This window comes from Paroedura picta, chromosome 10 (genome assembly GCF_049243985.1).
Source record: "Paroedura picta isolate Pp20150507F chromosome 10, Ppicta_v3.0, whole genome shotgun sequence".
In the NCBI taxonomy this organism is placed as follows: Eukaryota; Metazoa; Chordata; class Lepidosauria; order Squamata; family Gekkonidae; genus Paroedura; species Paroedura picta.
This window is the reverse complement of record NC_135378.1, coordinates 68,098,955-68,113,400: the sequence shown is the minus strand read 5'-3', so window position 1 is coordinate 68,113,400 and position 14,446 is coordinate 68,098,955. Positions and strand designations below refer to the sequence as shown.

The 14,446-nt window shown below is 45.5% G+C and overlaps 1 protein-coding gene across 1 annotated transcript in view; it reads left to right on the top strand.

Annotated features, from left to right (window-relative positions):
- Positions 1–6,475, top strand: part of LOC143819243 (cytochrome P450 2U1-like) — a 36,148-nt gene extending 29,673 nt beyond the window's left edge. Inside the window, exons 4-5 of the mRNA XM_077300653.1 lie at positions 1,626–1,793; positions 5,929–6,475. Coding sequence (XP_077156768.1) covers positions 1,626–1,793; positions 5,929–6,107 — 347 coding nt within the window. The 3' untranslated portion in view covers positions 6,108–6,475. The remainder of the gene's footprint in view (positions 1–1,625; positions 1,794–5,928) is intronic.
- Positions 6,476–14,446: the final 7,971 nt, after the last annotated feature.

Below are 14,446 nucleotides of genomic sequence, written 5' to 3'. Positions count from 1 at the left end.
ATCTTGGAATTTGGCAGATGTCCTCCCCTCAGTTCACAGCATTCATTTGCAGTAAATCGTAGTAGAGGGTCAAAGTAAATTATTGAAGGAAGAAAGAAAGAAAGAAAGAAAGAAAGAAAGAAAGAAAGAAAGAAAGAAAGAAAGAAAGAAAGAAAGAAAGAAAGAAAGAAAGAAAGAAAGAAAGAAAGAAAGAAAGAAAGAAAGAAAGAAAGAAAGAAAGAAAGAAAGAAAGAAAGAAAGAAAGAAAGAAAGAAAGAAAGAAAGGAAAGAAAGAAAGAAAAGTCCAGAATATGGCAGACGTCCTCTTGACCCGAAACGCTGACAGCCTGTAATCCAGGGAGATATACTCCCTAAAGGATTGGAGACAGCCCCAAGAATTCCCTAGAACTTCCTGGGTAGAAAGGTGAGGTGGGGTTTGCGTACCCCTCCTCTTTTCTGCCAATTGCTTCCACAATTAACCCCTGTCAGGCTTCAGAGATTGCACTGCAATCCTTTCAGAACGCCATCTTAAGCCACACCTCAGCCCTCCATTTTTTTAACAAGCTCCTCTATGAAAAAAATTAGTCGTCCTGTTGACCTTGACCGTCTGAGCCCCATTTCCTGGTAGATCCCCTGGATCTAAACTCTGCTTGTATGTTGTCCTTGATTTCATCATGCTCCTCTTTGTGGTGTTTGTGTGTGTATGTGTCCCATGGGTGGGAAATGAATGTCTTTGCCCCACCTAAGAGAAGAAACCTTCAGGTAAGACCAGTGTTTCATCCTACTTCAGTGGGGGAAGTCATACAGGATGGTTAGCTATGCCCCAGCTATGCTCCACAGGGTGGGTAAAAGAATCCGGGACACCATCCTTCATTCGTGCCCTTGTTGGAGCACTCGTCTCCCGAAGGCTGCCTCCTTCGAGACAACCTGATCCATCTTATAGTGGCTGACAAAAGTGGAAAAGGATGACCAGGTCGCTGCCTTACAGATCTCTTCCACTGGTGTTCTTGTGGTAAAAGCTGCTGAAGCTGCTGAAGCAGCAGCGGCTCTGGTGGGGTGCGCTATTACTCCTGAAGGTGGGTATAGCCTATGGGCCTTGTTGGCTCTGTGTATACAAAGTTTCAAACAACACACAATGGTGGACATGGACACTGGCCTTCCCAAACTGCGACAAGGCGGGGGAGAAGTCGATCCCTGAAGCCTTGGGGAGCTCACTTGGCAGGGCACCGCAGACTTCTTCCTCAGCCAGGAAGCCTCGGCCCAGTCAATGCTATCTGCCTGTTTCCCCTTCCGTGGTCTGGAGGCCGCAGACCAGGGCTCAGATTCTTCCTTCTTCCTTACTTTCAGAGCAGCAGAACCCAAGCGTCCTGCTGTTCCCGTAGAAATATCTTCCATCAGTAGCGAAGGAGCTAGCCACAAGCCTTCTACCTGAGTGTACAGCTATCCAAAAACTGGAGGGCCAGCCCTTAGTCACCCAGATAAGGCCACCCAATTCACTTGAATTTGAATAGTCCTACCTGAGCAAGGAGATGTGTGACCTAACCATCCTGAATGACTTCCCCTACTAAAGTACTAAACTGTACTGGAAAAGATGATCCATTTGAGTGATGCCTTTTGTTAAACATGTGATCCTTTTGTTTTTAAAGTGCTCCAGGGCTACACTATTCCCAAAGGAACCGTAGTCTTCTGTAACTTGTGGTCGGTGCACAGAGATCCCAGGATATGGAAGAACCCGGATGATTTCTACCCCGAAAGATTTCTGGATGAAAATGGCCGGCTTCTTAAAACAGAAACATTCATCCCTTTTGGAACCGGTAATGCAACCGGGTTAATAGAAGCAGTAAATGAAGATAGGCTCTATCTCAACATTGTCTGTGAAATACTTTTAAAATCCTTCTGATTCCTGTTGTTTGTTATTAGGAAAATATGTAGACAAACATGGTCTTCATGGAGTATAATTTTAAAATTATTTGCATTAAGTTTTCCTGGAGAATCCTGAAGCAACTTTTTTTCTATGGTTCCGATGAGTAACACATTCTAATTCTCCACCTAATGGCATGCTGTAACCTTTTGATATTTTGTACAAAATATTTTTTTGTTTGTTTGTTTATTTATTTATATACCGCCTTCCCTGGTGGCTCAGGGCGGTTTACATAATAACATAAGAACAATACATGGAACAGTCTATAAAACATTTGATAAAGGTAAAGGTAACGGTATCCCCTGTGCAAGCACTGGGTCATGTCTGACCCTTGGGGTGGCGCCCTCTAGCGTTTTCATGGCAGACTCAATACGGGGTGGTTTGCCATTGCCTTCCCCAGTCATTACCGTTTTCCCCCAGATAAACGTGCCATAATATCAGATAATTGTAAATATATAACAGTATAGTAGTGTAACCAATAAACAAACAACAGTGCAACAATACAAACAGGTCCAGGGTATATAGGTGGTGTTCTGAGGGGGGGCGGGGGTGGGGGAGCGGGGGCTCTTTGGTTGCCGTTGGTTATGTCTGGTCTCAACCTGGCGGAAGAGCTCCTCCTTGCAGGCCCTGCGGAAATGTTTAAGCTCCGTCAGTGCCCTGATCTCCCCCGGGAGCTCTTTCCACCAGGTGGGGGCCAGAACAGAGAATGCTCTTGCCCTGGTCGAGACCAGGCAAACTTCTTTAGGGCCAGGGACCCATAGCTGGTTGGTAGCTGTGGAGCGCAGGGCTCTTTTGGGGGCGTAGGCAGGGAGGCGGTCTCTTAGGTACACTGGGCCCTGACCGCGAATGGCCTTGAAGGTAGATCTCTACCTTGAAGGTAGAGATGGTAGACCATGCTCCTTCAAATACTGAGAGTAGGTTCCAGTTGTCTTTTCTGCTGAAGTAAAATGGTCCTCTCTGACCACTCAATAAGGCAGTCAATAAAACCTGCATGTGGGAGATGGGCGGAGCTATGGCACTTAGATAGCTCAAATACTTCGAGCTCCTGTTCCACTGAGGGTCAATCGCTGCTGTGATTGACAGAATCGGGTTTTGGGTACGCAAACCCACCCACCATCAACTCAGGAATTCCTTGTGAATCTCTAGGGCCTCTCTGTTCCGCAGGGAAATTAACATTCCCTGGAATTCAAGCTCAGTGTGCACAGGGTCCAGTAAGTGCCGTTCGCCATTTTAAAACTTTCATCTTTCCTTACAACTCTGCAATCTACACAGCTCTTACTCTAATCTTCAAAGCTAATTGGATTCCTCCTTGCAAGACTTTTGACTCATCACAACTCCGGAGTGAAAACAACTGGCAGACATCAGATCGAGCCTACAAACAGTGAGTGGGGTTTCCCCCGGCACCTTCTCTCCTGGAACAAACTCTCGGCATGGAAAGCTGCTTTCTTTAACTTAAGCAAGCTAGAGAGACAGGAAGATAAGTGAGAGAAGGTAAAGAAAGGAGTTAAGGTAGCCAGAACATCCCCTCGCCACTGTTTATAAATCGGAGATTGAAAAAATAGATACAAGAATCTCGCGAGAGCTGCTTGCCAGAACAAGAACTGGCTTGGAAAAGCTTCAACAGGTCATTAAAGCGACGGACGACAGCTGGTGAGACATTACTTTAATAAACAGACTGTTGCTCTTCGTTTGGACTCCGTAGGACCTCTACTGGTTATATGCAAAATTGCCTGCAAAATGTCCATGCTAAAGAGATTTGCTTATCTACTGGAACTACAGATGGAAGACCTGAAAGCACATATAGATGGCTTGCTTAAAGATATGCTCAAGGAGTTCAAGGGTGGTAAGGAAGAAGTCTCTAACAGGAATGATGAATCAATAACAGTGGCTGATGATAGCTCTAAACAAGGTGAAGATATGCTCAAGGAGTTCAAGGGCGGCAAGGAAGAAGTCTCCAACAGGAATGATGAATTAATAACAGTGGCTGATGATAGCTCTAAACAAGGTGAAGATATGCTCAAGGAGTTCAAGGGCGGCAAGGAAGAAGTTTCCAACAGGAATGATGAATCAATAACAGTGGCTGATGATAGCTCTAAACAAGGTGGAAAATTACCAGTAGAAGAGAAATTGGAAACTATGGAGATGGAAAAGGGGATGCCGGAGCTTTGCAGCCTAGATAAGGACTCCCTACCCAAGAAGACATACAGTATACAAGAACCAATCAAAAGATATATGGATCTGCTGTGAAAGTAATCGACTGAAAGGAGCTTCTTGGAAAAAAAACTGTACCGATATTGGAGCCCAGGAGGTACAACTGTTTCAAGATTCACCGATGTATACTCCGAGAGAAAGACTACAACTCCACTCGAACATGGGTCAGTGGGAACAACAAGATCCGGCAGGCCTCGATATGAGACCCCCTTAAGCCTCCTCCTGCTTTCTTCAGTAGCCATATAGGCAAGCTGAATTTGAATTAACATATCTCTGTAGTGACTCTCAGCTTAAACTTAAAGCATAACTAGCAGGAGGCACCTAACTGAGGAGGTGTAAATGTAACTAACGAAGACCTTATTTTACAAACTAATGAAGACTCTATTTTATCATTTTTGTATTTAATAATGTACACTTATATAGCTTACAACCTTAACAATCTATACATATATATATATATATATTTCTTTTTCCGTACACCTAAGTAGGCTTTTATTCTTTTGTTTTCTTTTCCCTAGTGGAAATGAGGATGGCTCTGAGACCACGTTAAGTACAAATTGTTTATGATTGTTAAAAGTGTTAAAAACTATGCAAACAAATGTTGAAACTTCTCTTTTTAAATGTGGTGGAAAGGTGAAAAAGTTTATAAGCTTTGGGTAAAAGTAGCCATGTGGAGTCTTATAGTTTAAATGAAGAGAAGAGGCCTTTCAAGAACAATGGGGCTCTTATCTGATCTACCCAAGAAAATAAGTTAAAAGGGGATTGAAACGGGGTATCAAGTGTATCAAACGAAGAACATAATCTTTTTCTTTCTGTATCAATAATGTAGATTATTTGCATTGTATTATCTTTAAATATTACAAAAGGGGATTGAAACGGGGGACTAAATGTATCAAATGAAGAACATAACCTTTCTTTTTCTGTATTAACAATGTAGATTGCCTGTATTTTATTATCTTTAATCTTGGAAAACAAAAATAAAAATCTTATTTAAAAAAAAAAGAAAACCTGCATGTGGAAAGGCCTTGTGGGGAGGCGGTTGTAATATGAAAGAACATTGGGTGAAACTGAGTGGAAAATCTGTCCAGGTCCATTGTAATTGCTTCTATACAGCCTCTTATTCTGAAAATGTAGGGGGACCTGTTTTCTTACAAAGGTGTGGTGACTTCTGATGACTCTTCCATCACTCTACTGACATGCAGACTAGGAACATCCCTAAGTAGCTCTACACAGAAGTGAGGTCAAAGTGGGGTTTCCTTCCAGGAAAGTGTCTTTTGGATTGTATCTCTTGCCACCACCTGTGCTGTTCCTGATGTTCCACTGACCCCTTTTCTAGGGACAGAATTTGGAGGCTGCATCTGTGGGCTGTCATGAGAGAAGGGAATTGGCAGAAAGGAGGACATTTTATAGAACTCACCCTAGTAATGTCTCATACAACATCAGTCCTGTGCATGAGGTCAACCCATCACACCAGCCCTTAGTGTTGCAAATTGTCAACCATTAAATGGTTTGGGGTTTGTTTTTCTGGCATTTTGTCCTCCAGACTGCCTAGGTACAAGTTTTCTGAATAATGGAAACCTCAGGGAAAGATTTTTAAAAACGAAATATTTCTAAACTGATTTAAGGACCTGTATTCTTAGAGCTTAGGAAGTGTATTATTTACTCCACTTCTGTTGTACATATAGGGCTCTGTAATAAGTAACTGTGGGGTGGCCTTAATGGGTTTATAAGGTAGCTTGTGATAAGATCTGTGGGAGCTCTTATATACATGAACTGCCACATGCTGATCACTCTTCTCAATGGCATTTTTTTCAAAGGAAAACGTGTGTGCATGGGAGAACAGCTAGCCAAGATGGAGGTCTTCTTGGTGCTGACGAGCCTCCTGCAACATTTCACTCTCGTGTTCCCAGAAGATTTGAAGAAGCCGTCAATGGAAGGAAGATTTGGCCTGACCTTGGCTCCATTTCCATTCAACTTAATTGCCTTAAAGAGATGAAGGCAAACTGCAGGAGAATGCTGCATGAAGTTTGTGCTACTTGTAGGAAATTCCAGGGCAATATTTTCCATGTACTTCACTAGCAAAACCTCCAACCCTGAGCAGTGATGGGGGAACTTGTAGCCCACAGGCTGCCCCAACCTCATCAAGCACTTTTCCCTTGGCCTGGGGACTGTTGACTAATCATTGTGAACCTTTTTTATGATTGGAGGGATGGGAATGGAAGTTTTCTAATCATATCTGTTGCAGAATGATGCATTTTAAATAATGGTGCAGAAAAATCTCTCTGGTAATTAGCTTTTTATATTGAATTGTAAGATATAATTCAACAATGGATTTAAAATGAAATAAAATACAAAGTAGCGGTGTATCTGGATATCTTTTTTCAATGTAAGCGTCATGAACATCCTTTTCAAGGGACGCATGTCGGGTGCCTGCAGCCCTCCTTTAAAAAGAGGACTCACTGTAGTTTTTCATTATCCAGGTTTTACCCACCTTCACTGTGAAAAGAACTGAGGTACAGGACACTGACTCAGTCCTCAGTCATGTCCCTCCCACCATACCTTTGTTTAGTTTGAAATGTAGCATGTACGTTTATTCAATTAAATCTCTATTTGTGGGTCTTTGTTCCCTGCCCCCTTGAATCAGAAGTCATTTTAAAATGCTGGAACAACTGGGTTATTGACAGCAGTGGTTCCAGCCAGTCAGAACTGTCCAGATTTCTGGTGCAATCACACAGAACCAGAAGTTTTTTAAAGCTCAGTTTGGGAGAGGAGTTTGAAACATAAGCTCCACTGAAGGAAGAGCTCACTGCTCATATTGCATATATCTTCACGCACCTGAAATTTGTGTTTTGGGATTACTTCAAAAGTTGATACTTTGGAGTAGTGACTCTTGGCCTTGCCTGCATTATAAATTCACTGCAGATCTTTTCTGGACTGAGGCAACTGACCTACAGCAACTACCCTGAAAATATTTGAGGTTCTGTATAGGTACTCTAGGACAGTGGTCCCCAACCTGCGGGCCGCGGCCCGGCGCCGGGCCGCGAAGGCCATGGCGCCGGGCCGCGGCTCCCCTTCCCCGCCCCTCCCCCCCGCAGTAAAAAACTTCCCAGGCCGCAAGCTTGCAGCCCGGGAAGCTACTTACTGCGGGAGGGCGGGGAGAAGGAACCAGGGCCGGGCCGCGCCCGCGCGGCCCGCGGGTGCGGCCCGATCCACGGGTGCGGCCCGCGGGCGCGGCCGGGCGCGGCCCGATCCGCGGGTGCGGCCGGGCGCGGCCCGATCCGCGGGTGCGGCCCGCGGGCGCGGCCGGGCGCGGCTCGCGGGCGCGGCCGGAAGCGTGGGCGTGGCCTGCGCGGTCCCTGTGGGCGCGGCCCAATGCCCTGCCGGTCCCCAGCCTAATAAAGGTTGGGGACCACTGCTCTAGGAAACAAGTGTTTACAGGGCCCGTGGCTCCAGAGCCTGCTTCAGGGTTTGTGGGACCCAAGCACAGTACAATTGCAGCAGGAGCAGCTAGACTGGTGACAGTGGAAAGTGGTGCCACTTCCCCACAGTGGAAAGTGGTGCCACTCTGATTGCCCTTAAAGAGGGAAAAGGGGGAGAGGTGAGAAGCTACAGCCCTTATCCATGGGGGAAGGCACTGTATGGTGTCCTTGGAAGTGCGGGGTCCGTAGCATGTACTGCATTGATAAACCATGGATAAACTGCAGCTAGTTTATTTTCCATTGGGGTCATGGATTTTGTTGGCAAGCTTGCAGCCTGTGTGTACAGAATGGAGGCATTTGGGCACTCACCTCGGGAGCCCCTGGAAGCCAACCCCGTGGACCAATCCTTTTGAAATTCGGAAGCGAGTCAGTGAGGAGCTACCCTGAAATTTTGGAGGCTTTACCTCAAACCTCCAGACCCCAGGAAAGGCAGAAAAACCAAAATTCCCAAAATTAAACCAAAATTTTCATCAATGTTACAGTTACTTCTGCATCATTTACTTCTTGAATTGATAATTTTTGGTTTAAACGTCTATAGTGATCGGTAAATTTCTTTATAGGAATATCTTTCAGTTACTCCAGTTCTTCCAAGTTGCTTCCTATCCTCTCAGAGTTATACAAACTTTGACAAAATTTGGCTAACATCTCCTGGATGTTCTTTGCCAGGGTCTGCACTTGCTGAGACTGAGAGAGTAAAAGATCTTGGGGTTGTAGTAGATAACTCAATGAAAGTATCAGCCCAGTGTGCTGCAGCAGTGAAAAGGGCAATGTTAAGGATTATTAGGAAGAAGATTGAGAATTAAGCGGCCTGTATTGTCACGTCCCTGTATAGCTCTATGGTGCAGCCTCGTTTGGAATACCGTGTACAGTTCTGGTCAAATCTCCAAAAGGGCATTGCAGAACTGAAACAAGTCTCCGGGGAGGGCGGTATAAAAGTATGATAAATAAATAAATAAATAAATAAAATAAATAAATAAATAAATAAATAAAGGGGAGGGAAACCAAGATGATTCAGAAGCTGGAGCACCTTCCGCACAAGGAAAAGCTGACGAGTCTGGGACTTTTCAGTTTAGGAAAGAGATGACTAAGAGGAGACATGATAGGGATTTATAGAATTATCCATGGGGTGGAGAGAGTCGACAAAGAGAAAATTTTCTCCTTCTCCCAAAAGCTAGAACTTGAAGACAGTAGCTTCAGGATGAAAAAAATGGAAGTACTACTTTACACAGAGAGTGATTAAAATGTGGAATTTGCTGCAGAAATGATGATGAGCACAAGGGGGGTTAGACTCATGGAGAAAAGTCTAACAGTGGCTATTACGACTGAAGGGAACCTTCATTGTGACTGAAGGGAACCTTCGTGTTCAGATTCACTGATCCTTTCATCCCAGAGTCAGGAGGCAACATTAGCGGAGGCCCTGTTTTTGGCCATCCAGAGGAACTGGTTGGTCTCTGTGTAAGACAGGATGCTGGGCTAGCTGGACTATTGGTCTGATCCAGCAGGGCTCTTACGATCTTATCAGTTGTTTGCAAGTATTGCTGTTTGCAGCATAAATTTAGGGTGATATAAATATATTCTTAAGGAAATACTGCTTGAAGAATTAAATCTTGCTGAAATAATCAAACTGCTCATGTTTTAACTTGTGGGGGAGGGGAGCATGGTGATCCTGAGGCTAGAGTCTTCCCAGGAGAATCCAAGCCAGCCCCAGGATCAGGGTGCCTTGAAAAAAAATTCTTATGATGTCTATTGGACCTGGAAAAAAATGGATTTCCAAAAAGTCCTGGATCTGAATATCAAACCAGTATTGGAATTCGGGATTTTCCAGAAATACCAATTTGGGGTGGGGAGGTCCAATAGACCTGAACTAAAAAATGGCAGTTTGAAAAACTGCACTTTCCTAGTTGTGATTAGATCTAAATAATCATCACTAATTACTAAGCATAATCAAGTTATGTGCACTCCCTACCTGATTGGCCCTCCCTAAAGGTGTGTCGCCATTATGGAGAAAGCATAGGATGTCAGCAGCCTCTCAGTTCTTACTTTGTGATGACTCATGGTCTTCTGCAGTCAGCAACTGTCTTGATAACAGGGTATGGTACCTTTTAGACTGGAGTGCTCTTCCACCAGGTGGGGGCCAGAACAGAGAATTCTCTGGCCCTGGTCGAGACCAGGTGAACTTCTTTAGGGCCAGGGACACTTAGCTGGTTGGTAGCTGTGGAGTGCAGGGCTCTTTTGGGGGTGTAGGCAGGGAGGCGGTCTCTCAGGTACACTGGGCCCTGACCACATATGGCCTTGAAGGTAGATCTCTACCTTGAAGGTAGAGATGGTAGACCATACTCCTTCAAATACTGAGAGTAGGTTCCAGTTGTCTTTTCTGCTGCAGTAAAATGAAGTCCTCTCTGACCACTCAATAAGGCAGTCAAGAAAACCTGCATGTGGAAAGGCCTTGTGGGGAGCGGGTTGTAATATGGACGAACATTGGGTGAAACTGAGTGGAAAATCTGTCCAGGTCCATTGTAATTGCTTCTATACAGCCTCTTATTCTGAAAATGTAGGGGGACCTGTTTTCTTACCTGTTTTCTTACGAAGGTGTGGTGACTTCTGATGACAGCTAGCCAAGATGGAGGTCTTCTTGGTGCTGACGAGCCTCCTGCAACATTTCACTTTCGTGTTCCCAGAAGATCTGAAGAAGCCGTCAATGGAAGGAAGATTTGGCGTGACCTTGGCTCCATTTCCATTCAACTTAATTGCCTTAATTAAATCTTGCTCAAATAATCAAACTGCTCAGGTTTTAACTTGTGGGGGAGGGGAACATTGTGATCCTCAGGCTAGAGTCTTTCCAGGAGAATCCAAGCCAGCCCAAGGATCAGGGTGACTTAGAAATTTTTTTTTTCTTATGGGTCTATTGGACCTGAAAAAAAATGGATTTCTAAAAAGTCCTGGATCTGAATATCAAACCAGTATTGGAATTTGGGACTTTCCAGAAATACCAATTTTTTTTTTGGGGGGGGGGGGAGGTCCAATAGACCTGAACTAAAAAATGCCAGTTTGAAAAACTGCACTTTCCTAGGTGTGATTAGTTCTAAATAATCATCACTAATTACTAAACATAATCAAGTTATGTGCACTCCCTACTTGATTGGCCCTCCCTAAAGGTGTGTCGCCATTATGGAGAAAGCATAGGACGTCAGCAACCTCTCAGTCCTTACTTTTTGATGACTCATGATCTTCTGCAGTCAGCAACTGTCTTGATAACATGGTATGGTACCTTTTAGACTGGAGTGTTCTTCCATCACATAGCTGGCATTGCTTAATTAGCTCAGGTGAGCCAGGTAGGTTGACAAGGCAGGGATGTGCAGTTGGCATCTGGGCCAAGGAATGAAGAGCTCCTGCAACAACTTTGGAATAAAAATCCTGGTTTGTCTGCAGCTCCATTCTCCCCTGCTGGTCACAGCTCTCTGCCTGTTAAACATCTGGCTGGGCTAAGCTCTCCCCATGTCCCTGTAGCTGACCATCTGAATGCTCTTTGCCTTCTACCACCGTCCCACTCCTCAGCAGCCATCTGCACCCATTCTGGCATTTGAGAGATGCGGGGGAATGGGAAGGAGGCAGCCCCCACAGCCTTACCTGTCCAGCCTGTCCTTTGGGAGATGTGGGTGGTGGGTGGGAAGGAGGCAGTCCCCGTGACCTTCCCTGCCTGGCCTGGGCTTTGGGAGATGGGGTGTGTGTGGAAAGGAGGCAGCCAATCCCCCCAAAAGCCTTCCCTACCTGGCCTGTGGGGGAGGGGACAGGATGGAGACATCCCCCACCCCACAACCTCCCCTAAGCAGCCTAGCCTTTAGCCAGTTTGGTGTAGTGGTTAGGAGTGCAGACTTCTAATCTGGCATGTCGGGTTCGATTCTGCGCTCCCCACATGCAACCAGCTGGGTGACCTTGGGCTCGCCACGGCACTGATAAAACTGTTCTGACCGGGCAGTGATATCAGGGCTCTCTCAGCCTCACCCACCCCACAGGGTGTCTGTTGTGGGGAGAGGAAATGGAAGGCGACTGTAAGCCGCTTTGAGCCTCCTTCGGGTAGGGAAAAGCGGCATATAAGAACCAACTCTTCTTCTTCTTCTTCTTCTTAGATGTGGGGGCAGGTTTGAAAGAGGTTCCTCCCCATGGTGTTCTCCACCGAGCCTGGCCTTTGGGAGATGTGGAGGAAGGAGGCAGCCCACCTGGGGCCTTTTCTGCCTTACTCAGCCTTTCAGAAATGTGTGAGGAGAAGGAAGGTGGCAGCCTACCCCCCTCCCCTGTGGCCTTCCTGGGCCAGACTTTGGAAGATGTGGTGTAGCGTGGGAAGGTGGGGGCAGTGGTGACCTGTGTAGACACTGTTGTGGCCTTCCCGGGCCAATGCCCCTCCAAAGTAGATGTTTTCTCTAAAACTGATGCCTTCCTTCCCTTATCCTTTCCCTTCCCCTTTATGTCTCTTTCTTTCATCTTCCTGAAGGTTTCTAGGCCGCCACCTGGAGGTTGGCAACCCAGCTGGCTGCGTATGGAGGAGGAGTCAGGAATCAAAATCAGGTCTTGAGATTAGACTGCTACTCTTTAACCACATCACCACACTGGATCTCAAGACTGAGTGGGGAGTGAGGGGGAGGAGGGCCAGATTCAGGGCTTTGCCTCTAGTTTATTTATAATGCATCTCTTTACATTTTCTTATGAAATTCATTGATATTGTGTTGCTCATTCCCACAACTAAATTGGACTTTTGGGGACTTCTTGCAATGTGCCTGGGTTTCCCCATCTTGAATAATTTGGGAGCATTTTTTTCCTTTTCCATCTCTAGCACAATGTTACCCTGCCCTTTGCTTGGGGTGTCATATATGTGTTTCTTGGTTCTCCATTTTATTCCCCAAAACACTCTGTGAGGCAGGTTAGGCAGAGTGTGTGTGATTGACAAAAGGTCACCCTGCAAACTTTTGGGCAGTCTGGGGATTTGAATCAGGTAATTGTAGTCTCTTGAGTGGACCACAGTTTGGCCACCTCTGTCCTAGCATAACCATGTAGTGGCAGCACAGCAATGGCATCTTCAACAGCATCCTTATAACGGACTGTCAATTAACCCCCAATATGCTTTTGTTTGAAAAGACTTGACTGACCAAGCCAACATCAAGAATAGAAGCAACATCTGTTTTTTTCCACAGGTCAAAGGGTTTAGGCAGTAGCCAAAGGATAGTGTCTGGGTGGCAGGTTAACATGGATAGAGAGGTTGTCGAGAGGCATTTAGCAGCGCTGGATGACTTCAAATCCCCTGGGCTGGATGAAATGCACCCAAGAATGCTCAAAGAACTTTCCAGAGAACTTGCACAGCCTTTGTCCATCATCTTCGGGATCTCTTTAAGGACTGGAGATGTCCTGGAGGACTGGAAGAGAGCAAACGTTATTCCGATCTTCAAAAAAGGGAGGAAGGATGACCCGGGAAACTACAGACCAGTGAGTCTGACCTCTGTTGTGGGGAAGATAATGGAGCAGATATTAAAGGGAGCAATCTGCAAACATCTGGAGGACAATTTTGTGATCCAAGGAAGTCAGCATGGATTTGTCTCCAACAGGTCTTGCCAGACCAACCTGGTTTCATTTTTTGAGCAAGTAACAGGTTTGCTGGATTGTGGAAATTTGGTTGATGTCATTTACTTGGATTTTAGTAAAGCTTTTGACAAGGTTCCCCATGATGTTCTGATGGATAGGTTGAAGGACTGCAATCTGGATTTTCAAATAGTCAGGTGGATAGGGCATTGGGTAGAGAACCGCACTCAAAGATTTGTTCTCAATGGTGTTTCATCAGATTGGAGAGAGGTGAGTAGTGGGGTACCTCAGGGCTCAGTGCTTGGCCCGGTACTTTTTAACGTATTTATTAATGATCTAGATGAGGGGGTGGAGGGACTACTCATCAAGTTTGCAGATGACACCAAATTGGGAGGACTGGCAAATACTTCGGAAGATAGAGACAGAATTCAACGAGATCTGAACACAATAGAAAAATGGGCAAATGAGAACATGATGCAATTTAATAAAGATACGTGTAAAGTTCTGAATCTGGGTCAGAAAAATGAAAAGCATGCCTACTGGATGGGGGATACGCTTCTAGGTAACACTGTGTATGAACGAGACCTTGGAGTACTTGTGGATTGTAAACTAAACATGAGCAGGCAGTGTGATGCAGCGGTAAAAAAGGCGAATGCCATTTTGGGCTGTATCAACAGGGGCATCACATCAAAATCACAATATGTCATAGTCCCATTGTATACGGCACTGGTCAGACCACACCTGGAGTACTGTGTGCAGTTCTGGAGGCCTCACTTCAAGAAGGACGTAGATAAAATTGAAAGGGTACAGAGGAGAGCGACGAAGATGATCTGGGGCCAAGGGACCAAGCCCTATGAAGATAGGTTGAGGGACTTGGGAATGTTCAGCCTGGAGAAAAGGAGGTTGAGAGGGGACATGATAGCCCTCCTTAAGTATTTGAAAGGTTGTCACTTGGAGGAGGGCAGGATGCTGTTTCTGTTGGCTGCAGAGGAGAGGACACGCAGTAATGGGTTTAAACTTCAAGTACAACGATATAGGCTAGATATCAGGAAAATAATTTTCACAGAGTAGTTCAGCAGTGGAATAGGCTGCCTAAGGAGGTGGTGAACTCCCCCTCCCTGGCAGTCTTCAAGCAAAGGTTGGATACACACTTTTCTTGGATGCTTTAGGATGCTTTGGGTTGATCATGCGTTGAGCAGGGGGTTGGACTAGATGGCCTGTATGGCCCCTTCCATGATTCTATGAACAATATGCAGAAGAATGATATGCAAACACCAAGGTGCCTCAG